Genomic DNA, 12,065 nt, shown 5'->3' with positions numbered 1-12,065 from the left:
TAAGGAAATGGCTTCATTCACAACCTAAGGCCTCCTCCAGCCTCACTGCTCATAACACCCCCTGACACAACAAGCCACCTGCCATCTTCTCAACACACGCCAAATGCCTGTTCTTCTAGTTGTTTATTCACAAGCTTCCCTATGACTAGGATACCTTTTAACCCTCTTCACCACCTAGAAAGCCCTTACTTTGAGGTAACTCCGTCATCTGCACAGTAAAAATGAACAAGAAAATGTCTGTCCAAGGTTTCTCCCTGCCTTTCACATCAACGATATGTGAATTTAAGACGTGCATCCAACAGTCCACTTTCTGTGAACCATGAAGTCATTTCTGATGCCCTGGGACATGATTCCTCTTGCTCCTCTGAACTTCCATCCCACATGTTCAGACTGCTCTCAGAGCATGGGACGTACTGAACTGTCATTAACTGTTGATTTATTTGTTCATCCTTCTGAGTAGAGTGGGTTCAATTAGAGGGCAGGATCTACATCTTATTTCATCATTATTTTCTTTAGCAAAGAGTTACATGACCAGAACTATGCAGTGACCACTGTTCTAAGTGCATTACATGTATTTATCCATTTAATTCTCACAACAACCCAATGAGATAGATACTATCATTATCTCATTTTGCCCACGAAGGAACTGAGACAGAGAGGTTAAGTAATGTGTTCAAGATCATACAGCTAGTAAGTAGTGATCCATGATATGAGCCAACCTCTTAGTGCTGCCTTATGCTATTTTTACTTATCTTTGCCACCTCAGGACTTTGCCCAGGGGTCTAGTATTTAAAATGTGGAGCTCAGTAAATGTGCATTCGCTGATTAAATAAATGAGCAGATGGCTACTACTGGTTAGCCCTGGCTAGATCCTCTTGAAAAGTTCTAGACTACAGAAGTTAAGGTAATGAGCAGATCTGGAGAAGCTTCAGAGAAACTTAAGAAGATGGAAATGAAGAATTATGCCTAAGGATTTAAGTTGCTTAGCCGTGAGAAGTAGAAGCTGAAGGCTGCTTTCATAATGATCCTCAAGGCCAGAAAGGCTGATTCCTGAGGACAGTGACTGAATTGTTTTTCTCCTCCTCCAGGGAGGAGGAAGGAGAAGGACTGGTCCTGAGCTGCAACGGTTATGTAAGGTTTAAATCCACCACAAGGAAGAATTTCCTTAACCTAAGAATCATTTGTTAGACCCAGGGATGAGTTATGGAGAGCAGCTATAGAAGGTCATCTGTCTTCAGCTTTTTGGACTAGCTTCTGCTCAGAGTGAAGAACATGGGGGTGAAAACAAACAATGACATGTCATCCCAAGGTCTCTTTTAGCCTTATAAATTGATGACATTTGAATTCAAGAAATACATCAAACACGTACGTTCCTGGACCAAATGAATGAATGAGTCCCAAATAATTTGAAAAGCAACAACAAGTTATAACCAGCAAAAAAAAAAAAGGGGGTCTTCTCAAACATACCAGACATGCCAGAAATCTAACAAGGGAAGAAAAAAGGAACTTATTTTCTGAGAAATCTACACTCTTACAGTTTCTACATCCAAGCCATTTCTTGCTAGGTCCATCATGTGCTGTGTGCTTAGTTGCTCAGTCATGTCCAACTCTTTGCGACTGTATGGACTGTAACCCACCAGGTTCCACTGTCCATGGGATTTTCCCAGGCAAGAATACTAGAGTGGGTTGTCATTTCCTTCTCCAGGGTAGGTCCATCATACCTTTGACATAAAGATAGAACTGGTCAGCCTATACCCTCAGGTGCTGACTTTAAACCATCATTACAATTTGCTCATTTGATAGGTGACATTAGTATCTTAAAGCAGAATTCTCTAAATATTGAGTAAACTCAAAATATGACCCACTCTTCCATCAATTCCAATGCAAGGTGTACCAAACATGAAGAAATGAATCCTTTCCTGAGAGCAGGAAACAACCTCACACATACTTCTTTTTCATTTCCACACAGAAACTGAAACAGAAAATGGCAACAGTATTGGAAAGAAAGGTAGAGAGTAACAAGAAACCATTTGGAGAGAACAGGGACTTGCCTAAGGTCACACATCTAAGTCCTCTAGTTTCCAGGTCCACTATCTCTCATACATCACAGCCTGCTCAACACTGAGGCAGCCTTGCTAGAGGCCTCATTTATCACATGCAGCCTCTTTGGGGAGCCTATCTCACCTTGAGAAACTCAGTCTGACAGCCTTAGGAGACCCACTGAACTCATACAAGAATCTGTTCTCTCTGCCCCAAGTAGAGCATAACCATCATCAGTAAATCAGTAAAGCCCAGATTCTAACTCAAGGTTTCCCTGCTTGCAGACTGCACTCCTTCTTAAAAACCTGGCTCCAGTGTCATCTCCTCTGTGAACTCACCCCTGGGCCTCTGTGTTGTGCTAAGTCACTTCAGTCATGTCCAACTCTTGGCAACCACATGGACTGTACCCCACCAGGCTCCTCTGTTCATGGGATTCTCCAAGCAAGAATACTGGAGTGGGTTGCCATTTCCTCTTCCAGGGGATCTTCCAGACCCAGAGATGGAACCTGCATCTCTTATATCTCCTGTATTGGCAGGTGGGTTCTTTACCACTGGCACCACCTGGGAAGACCTAGCTCCATGGCCACCTAGCTCCATGCAAATAGACACAATCCTAAGGAGCTTTCAAGCTCTGGATCCAGGCTGCTTCGGCCTAGGTTCCATGGACTAGTTAAGTGATCTTAACCTCTCCAACACTTCCTCATCTGCACAATGAAGATGAAACTCATATCTCTAATACCATGATGGTGAAGATTCGATGAGTTAATAAATGACAAATATTTAAAACAGTTCTTGGCACAAAGTAAGCTCTCGGTCATTGTTCAGTATTTGATATTATTACCTTTCCTAGGTTTTCTGAGTCCTCCTGGGGTTTTGTTCATCGTCTAGTATAAAATACTATATTTTTCATATTTCTTATAACTCTCCTCCAGTATTGTGTTAGTTATTATCCACCCCCATCATGAGCCCACAGACCATCTTCTTTTCTGGCAATCTCTGTTCAGATGATGTCACTTATATCCACTTAGCCACCCTGAAGATTCATTTGATTCTCCACACACCCATTCTCTGAATCAATCACCAAATCCAGGGGCCCGCGTCGTCTAGATATTTCCAAATCTACCCTTCCATCTCCATCTTATTTCCACGGTCCTGCCAATCCTCAATTAAAGTGGTGAAACAGCTTCTTAACTGGTTTTCTGGCCTCCAATCTTGTTATAGTCTAATTTATCTTCCACATTGAAGCTAGAATGATGTCTCTAAAAAAATATTGAGCCCTATCTCATGGCTCTGTTTAAAGCCCTTCGACGACTCTCCACTGCTGTTTGAAGATGTTTGGTCTGACCATGCAGGAACTTTCTCCTTTCTCCCCTTCAGACTCACCTGCATCACTCCTGCCTCACCTTGAAAGGCCAGCACCAAAACACAACTGGCTCCTCCTGCCTCTGATAAGTTCTCCTTTGGCCTTAATACTCTTCCACATTCTTTGCCTGGCTTATGTCCTTCTCTTGGTTTAATTAGCGCCAACATCACTGCCTCCATGGGACCCCATAGACGTTGGAGACGACTCCTCGGTGCTTCTGTGACACACAGAGCACTTTGTGGCTGTCCTCTAATCGTAACAACCTGCTGTGCTCTTCCCACCATGACCCCAAGTTCAAAGGCAATGTCTCCAGACACTGTCTCATTCACTTAAGTGTAGATGTGCTTTACACACAGTACCTATTCAAAAAAACCTTGGAATGGTTGATCTCATTAAATAGATAAGAGAGAGCACCTAACACAGTGCACACTGTGTGTGTGCACGTGGGCGTGCATGCCAAGTCACTTCAGTCATGTCCGACTCTTTGTGACCTTTGTAGCCTGCCAGGCTCCTCTGTCCATGGAGATTCTCCAGACAAGAATTCTGGAGTGGATTGCCATGCCCTCCTCCAGGGTATCTTCCTGACCCAGGGATCGAACCCATGTCTCCTCTGGCTACTGCATTTCAGGTGGATTCTTTACTACTGAGCCACCAGGGAAGCCCCATAGTGCACACTATGGGGGCACTAAACAGTATTAATTAAAGAATTATTCTAAGGACTTTTCATAAATGGACTCATTTAATACTCACAACATTCTTACAACGTAGCTGGGATAATTATCTCTATTCTATAGGTGAGGAAACTAAAGTATAGAGAGGTTAGAAACATTACCAGTGTGGCATAGTTAGAAATTGATGACACCAAGGTTAGAATCCAGAAGACTGGGTCTAGATCCCATGTTCTTAACCTTTATGCCATTGTTCCTGTCAGATAGAGGTACCATGATAAATACAGGTATCTAAACAGACACAGATAATATATTCTATTCCAGTTCTACATAGGGGAAAGGTGAGGCATTGGAAGTTTATAGAAAAGTCATCCAGGAAAAAGGAAGAAAGCTAAACAAGGAGATCTCCATCCTCGCTCCTCACTAACCAGCAGTAGAACTCAGGGCAGTCAGCCTTCCTCAGCTTTGGTTCTTCAAGTGTAAAATCAGGGCCTTGGGGCCACATTACATTTTAGCTTTCTTTTGAATCAAATTTGCAGTTCCCTTCAGTTAGGTGAACATCATCAGGGTTGAGTGTGTGCCAGGTTCTGTGCTAAAGGCAGAGGCACAGAGACAAACAAAATGCATCTCTGTCCTTGAGGAAGTCATTTTCCTGTTGAGGAGACCTTTGTGGACAACACTGAGAGAGGAGGTCACAACTGCTAGACCACTATTACATTGGTTGTTTTAAAGGGGACCACCCCAAGAGAAAACATTATCATGAGAAATGAGCCATTTGTCCCTCCATAGTATCTTTCAACAGACTATTGTCCAGCAAAGAAGCATCTGTGCCTCCCCCCATCCTCTTTACAATGTCCCACTCAATTGTAATACCTTGGTTCACAACTGAAGAAGCAAAGATGCTTAAGTAAATTTGCCAATCATCCGATGGTTACCTGATGAACTAAGCCCCTATCATCTTGTTTCACAACTTCTCCCAGAGTTGAAGTGGGCTATAAGTGTCAGGAGTCGTAACTCTGGCACAGCTACTCTTGGTATTCCAGGACAGGCTGTAGACTTAAATGGATTTTTAGATTTACAGTTGATTTGAGAAGTTGCATCTAGTTCATTTTCAAGTTTGTTGGGTAAGCTGGTTTATGTAATGCAAAAAGCATGCAATTAAAATACATTCTGAATAAATGAGTGAGCAAGGCATTTTTGCCCAACTTTTAATTTATTGGAAAAAAAAAAAGCCATCAGGGGACTTCTCAAGGACCAAACCCCATCACATCATTGTGAGATGAGATAGTAAAATATTTTTGATCAAAATATAATTTGGAAATACATTCTGAGAGGCAGCCTTAACAAGAGTCCAGGCTTTGGGGCTAGTCCAAGTTGGACCACATCCCTTTTCATTATTTCAAGTAGCTCTGAGACCCTGAGCATGTTCCCTAACTCTGCTGAGCCTCATTTTCCCCATCTGTGTCATAGGAATAAGTAATATCTGTCTGTTAGCATACTTGTCAGAATTAGAAACGTAGCTTAGGGCCTGGTAGACAGTAAGGGTTAAAAAAATAAACTATTGAAAACATTTTATTAAAGTCTTAATGATTCAGAGGCTGATTATTCCATTAGAAGATCGTCATGCTTTTTCCCTTCCTTCCTCTTTCTTCCTGCCTGCCCACGTCACAGCTGCTCATAAGCTATTATTCCATGAGATAAAAAATGAGATAAAATTCAATTCAGATGGCACAGCGCAGTGGAAAGAGCACAGGCACTGGAGTCAAACAGGACTGGACTTGAATACTAGATGGCTTTGGACAGGTCATGTAACTTCCTTATGTCTTAATTTCTTTGTCTGTAGAAGGAGGGTAATTATGTCTACCTGCTAGGTTCCTCGGAGAAGGCAATGGCACCCCACTCCAGTACTCTTGCCTAGAAAATCCCATGGACGGAGGAGCCTGGTAGGCTACAGTCCATGGGGTCGCTAAGAGTCGGACACGACTGAGCGACTTCACTTTCACTTTTCCCTTTCATGCACTGGAGAAGGAAATGGCAATCCACTCCAGTATTCTTGCCTGGAGAATCCCAGGGACGGCGGAGCCTGATGGGCTGCCGTCTATGGGGTCGCACAGAGTCGGACATGACTAAAGCGACTTAGCAGCAGCAGCAGCAGCTAGGTTCCTTAGGAAAGAGCACACATACACATACCTGGCAGTGTGATTGGTAAATAATAGTTAGGTAAAAAAGTACTGAATCAGTTTCAATAAGAAATGCAGAATTAAAAGCTAAACTGAAGCTTCAGGATCAATCACAATTTGTTTGTAAAACGTCTTCAGCTCCATCACTACCATGAATGACCAAAAGAAGTCACTCTCTGGACGAAAGTCTTACATCTAATGCCATCTGATTCCATTTCCTCCTTTAGGGTCAGCTTGAGTGTTAGCTGAAGCGGTGTGACTCCATGCTTGGGGACCCAGCATGGCAATACAGATGGCTGGACAATGTGGGCAGCAGGCAGACATCACTGTGGGTAGAGTTCCAGAAGCAGTGAAGCAGGGGCTAATGCACCATGATATACAATGCCATGCATGGTCAACAGACAGAGACGCCAAAGGAAGCCTGGGATGCCCTTCTCATAACCATGACCTCCAATATCTATAGGGAGAGCTTCGATTACCATAGTGGAAATGACAATGGTCAACTCGTACAGGATCACATCTTTGTAGGTAATGAGCATAGCGAACATTCTTGTCATCTGCCTTTGACTAAGCTAAAGGTTCATGGGATAGGACCATTGATAGGACACATGCTTTCTTACATAAACATTTGAACTTCATGTTCCTGGTTTAAATATTGTGTCCACAGAGATCTCTGAGTCATCTCCTCACATACTTCCTCCCTTCATCCCCCTTTGAAGACTATAGATGCCAGCTCTTTAAAGGAAAACACATAAACAAAAGACAAAAATCCAAAAGTCACATCAACGTACCATAAAATATCTGAATATTTCTTTAGACCCCCTGGGGACCAACCACATGACATTCTCAAAGTAGCCCACAAAGATTTATTTGTATGCCTTCCTGCTTCCTAAATAACACACCCACTCAAAGTGGAAGGACTCCAATTTCATGACAGTCTGGAGGAGGTTTTTTCTGAAACTCCTTCCTGAACATCACATAGCTTAGAACAGAACATAACCTGTCAATATCAGTACTACATTTCACAGAAATTTCTATTGCAAAGGAGACTCGTACAAAAATTTTCTCTTTTTATAAAAAGGGAGAATTATTTTTAAAAATTGATGTTGAGAATCAACTCATCCTGAATCACCACTTTTGTAAGAAACTGTCTGCTACAGACAAAATGGAAAATCACAGTTGCACTTTATTCAACACCACCCATAAGAAATGCTTCATGCACGGAAGTGTTCTTTTTCCATAAAGCAGCAGCATTAGAAAAAAAGCTCTGGCATCGCTCTTCAATATTGTTGTCTAATTAAATGGCAATGGAGTGGATGCGTAAAAATATGCATTAGAGGTGTGTAATGTGTAATGTGAAGAAGAGTAATCAAAGCCATTCAACAGGATTTAGGAAGGGATTTCAGTTGGCAGCTTACGAGACAGGAGCATATAATTTTGCTAATTTGAAATAGGTATTGTAATGTATAAACATTACTGCTTTGCATATTTTAATGAAAACTGCCTCTACACCAAAATGAATCCTTTAGCTTGAACTTTCTGCACACCACAGAGCTTCTACCTATTATGAGTTCAGCATAAATAAGAAAGGCGCACAAGCCACATTAAAAGAATGGTCACCTCATTAAAATAGGTTAAAACCAAGCCCCTTATTCTAAGCTACTATAACACTATAAAGTAAGTGTGGTGACAGGTGTTGTATTAAATTTTTATATTGCAATGAACTTGTACTCACACAAACCAAATCTTCATGCTTCCTTTGATATACACCTGCAACTTGTTAATTCAAGGGCTTTTATTAAGAAAGTATAAATTTAGCAACATCTATAGATTTGTAAAACTCTATTAGCTTGCTCAAGAATCTAGAGGAAATTCATTTGGAATCTTATTTGCATGGTTTACAAAGAAATGGAAACTAATGATGACTTTTCCCAAAGAGATATGCCTAGAGATAACGCATTTGTGCAAACAGACTGATGTGAATTACCCAGACTTGGGCTGAAAGAGATGAGAGAGTGATCTGGGGCTGTCTGGAGCTGACGACATCACTTACCTGCCAGCTCGCTTCTCGCTGAAGTCCTTTTTTCCAGTCTTCTTCCAGTCTAGGGGAGGTCTCATCCATTGCTGATGCTGCTTGCACAAACTGGATTCGCCAGTGGCTGTTACTCTTTCGTTGCAAGCCTTTACCAAAGCAGCAGCGAGGGCAGTTCAGGGGCAGACTGTCATGGAGAAAATGCCATGCCAGAGGATGAGGGATCAGGCAGGAAGAAGCCACGTGGGAACAAATTTGGGATACATGGGGCTACCCTGACAGCTGCCAACTGGCCAGGCAGGAGGCCAGCTCAGCCACTGAGCGTCCAGAGATTAGGAACAACCAAGCTCCAGGGCCAGTGGACAATGGGTCATTCTTATGCTTCTGGCATAAAGGTCAGAGGAGGGAAGTGTGAAGGCATGCTCCATGACCTAGAAATATGCATCTCTATGTGCACTCTTGTCTTTCTCTCATCCCCCCCCCCCCCACACACACACACACACACGCACATAGCAGAATTTGCATTGTTCTGCAGGGTTGCATCAGTGGGTTGGAGTATCCTGAAAGAAATAAGCTACTTTACATAGAAGCAACACATTTCATTTGAGCACATCTCCCCCAACACAGCATGAATCACTCAGCAGCCAGTAAACATGCATAATAGCAAGTTCCTTTGGGAGAAAATAGACTCATTCCTGTAGTTGAATCCTGAGCATCTATAGTCCCTCATCTTCCCCCTCTAGGAAGTTCTATGACAAGCATTTAAACTGACCTCATGGGCCTTTATGCAAACCATTAGCTAAAATGGCCAGAGGCTTCAGTTGGGATGGACTCTGGTGGCTCAGATGGTAAAAGAGTCTGCCTGCAATGTGGGAGACCCAGGTTCAAACCCTGGGTCGCAAAGATTCCTTGAAGAAGGTAATGGCAACCTACTCCAGTGTTCTTGCCTGGAAAATCCCATGGACAGAGAAGCCTGGCAGGCTACAGTCCATGGGGTCGCAAAGAGTCAGATGCGACTGAGCAAATAATGCTTTCACTTTTCCTCAATATTAGGGGCTCAGTGAAGCCAAATCCAACCCAACTCTGCCCTGTGTTGTTACTATTTCTCACATAGAATGATACTGTCTCCTGCTGTTCAGAATTGATCACCTATAGTTTTAAGATAGGCAGCTGGTGTTACTGCCAACAGTACCTACTTTTTCCCATAAAAACAATAGTTATCAAATATGGCTGCACAATAGACCCAACTGGGAAGATTGTGAAAATACTGTTACAGGAGCCTTATCCCTAGAGATTCTGATTTAACTGGTCTAGTGTGGGTCCTAACACACTGTTACATTTTTTAATCCCACTGGATGATTCTACTGAGGACCCAGGACTAGAATCACAAAACTCAGAGTATCATTTAAAGTTTCTCTAAACATCAATTGGCTGATGCCTGAATCCCCAAGATCCTGCCAATACCCATGTGAACAGTTTCTTACCACCAACAATGGTAAACTCACTACCTCCCAAGACAATCTTGTTCCATGGTTGATTGTTTTGTCGCACAATGAATTGATATCCTTCTCCCCGCACCTGCCATGGCTGAGCTTCATTAGATGTACTTCATTGTACTTCCATGGCTGTACTTCTTCATTCCATGAAGAATACTAAAACCTATTCTGTAGGACAACCCTTCAGAGAGCCAAAGACAGTAGCAGCCCATGCCCTTAAGCCTCTGCTGAAGTGTCTCTTTCACATTAGAACTTGGAGGTTTCTTCAGCAAACCATGGAATTTGGTTTCAGTAATTTCTCCATCCTTGATGTCGGCCTCAAATATATATTCGACTGTTTCTAGTGGTAGTGATTCCAATACTTCAGAAACAATTGCAATATCCTGCTATAATCTACCATTGCACATACAGACTAACAATCACATGCCTTATTTTTAAAATCCGCATGCTAACAACCACCATAATAATAAGAGCAGCCAGCATTTACTGAGCATAGACCTACATACTCGGTACTGCAAGTATTTTATTAACTTTACATCATGCATCCTTTATGAGCATACTATGATGTCATCTTTTGCTGCTGATTTATAGATGAAAAGTCCAAGAGAGACAAAGATATTTGCCTGGGTTCTGGGCCAGGGGGTAGCCCAGCTACCAAGGCCTGCCTTCTCCACCCCTGCTTTGCACTAGTCAGTCCCTTTCACTGATGCAGTCCCAGGTCCCATTGGCTATTTTGACAATCACATCTCGCTGATATGGTGTCACAGTTAATTAGTACACTGAGCTTTGCTCTCATCTTCAGATTATATATGAACAATTAAATATAGCCAATTTATATAGGCTATAAATTGCCATACAGTCCTAACTTGCCATTATTATTATAATAGGGAAGAACCTTTTGTATTCTATCACAAGTTAATCGCTAAAGGGATGTTGCCTATAAGATTAAATTATACATAATAGCCCATATCTGGGAACCCTGCTTCCCGTAATGAGCATTAAGCTAAAATACCTTTGTTTAGCTCACAAGAAACATTCTCATCAGGTCTACCTGTGGATGATTGAGAGAGGAAGAAATTAATATTATATACCCTCCAGAGGCTGATGGGAATCAGGGAGGGTTTGACTTTACTCCCGCCCCTTTTAACATAAAAGAAGGCTGAATTCTAACTCAGGCAAGATGGTTCTTTGGGCATGAGGCCAACATCTCCTGAGTCTGCTGGCTTGCAGAATATAGTAGTTATTCCTTGTCCCAACAACTCATCTCTTGATTACTGGCCTGTTGTGTGGTGAGCAGTATGATCTTGGACTCGGTAACATTATTCTTTTAATAATTACAAGACTATACCTTCCACTTCACCTCTAACAAAACAGACAAAAGCAAGATCTTTACTTGCTCAGCTCCTCTCATTTATTAAGAATACGTGGGTGCTTCTTCGGAGGTTACCCTGAAAGGTAAGAGAGAACAGCCAGAGGAGAAAAGGCCCAGAAATTTTCCCCAAAGACTAGACTCAATGGCAGTCTCACAGATCACCTAGCTCTTCCCTCTTTTCCTCCAAATTCCATCAACGGGACTCCACCTGGAAAACTGGGGGCAATCAGTTTTACCATTTGAATCACATCAGGGTATGTTCATTTCAGGGTAATTGAATTAGTTCTTATGGAAGGTGGGATACAAAGTGGTTGAGCATATTCTTTGGAGTCAGACCAAGGTGTGAGGAACAGCCCCATTGTTACCTGGTTCTATTACCTGGGCAGGTCACCCAACACTTCTGAACCCTAGTTTCCATGTCTGTAAAAGAGAGGTATTATTATCTCAAGCTTGCTATTGTTTATCAATATCTGATTCCCATTTGTCCCAGGCACACAGCAAGATTGCATTTCCTTAAACCCCCTAAAATCAGTCATAACTACATGTCATGTTTTGGCCAAGAACATGTAAGAAAAGTGATGGTTGTCCTTCCCAAGGGAGAGTTTAATCATCAGCCTTTGGCTTCCAGCCAATTCTTCCCCTACTGCAGGGACTGTGTGTGTTGATAAGATGTTCCTTAACATCAGAGAAGACCAGATAGAATGCTGAGTCAGCTTATGAAGGGCAGTTGTCCTGGAGAGTCACCTGGACCAACAACAGGCATTATGGGAACAAGAAATAAACTTCTGGGGTTGTTTGTCCCCATAGCATAACCTAGCCTACCCTAACCAATGCATACTATCCTTACCATAGAGTTATTACAAGAATCAAATTAAATACTCTCTCTTGAGCATTATCACATGCATCAGGTAAGT

General features: G+C 42.3%; 1 protein-coding gene across 2 annotated transcripts in view; it reads right to left on the bottom strand.

The window, feature by feature from the left end:
• Positions 1–12,065, bottom strand: part of PPARGC1A (PPARG coactivator 1 alpha) — a 391,629-nt gene that overhangs the window by 310,933 nt on the left and 68,631 nt on the right. For both annotated transcript variants that reach the window (XM_081545341.1, XM_081545078.1), the window contains exon 2: positions 8,305–8,470. In XM_081545341.1, the coding sequence (XP_081401467.1) occupies positions 8,305–8,373 (69 nt within the window). In that variant the 5' untranslated portion in view covers positions 8,374–8,470. The remainder of the gene's footprint in view (positions 1–8,304; positions 8,471–12,065) is intronic.

This window comes from Giraffa tippelskirchi, chromosome 1 (assembly GCF_054371585.1).
Source record: "Giraffa tippelskirchi isolate mGirTip1 chromosome 1, T2T-mGirTip1v1.2.pri, whole genome shotgun sequence".
In the NCBI taxonomy this organism is placed as follows: domain Eukaryota; kingdom Metazoa; phylum Chordata; class Mammalia; order Artiodactyla; family Giraffidae; genus Giraffa; species Giraffa tippelskirchi.
Note: the sequence above shows the minus strand (reverse complement) of the source record. Positions and strands in the feature narration are given on the sequence as shown.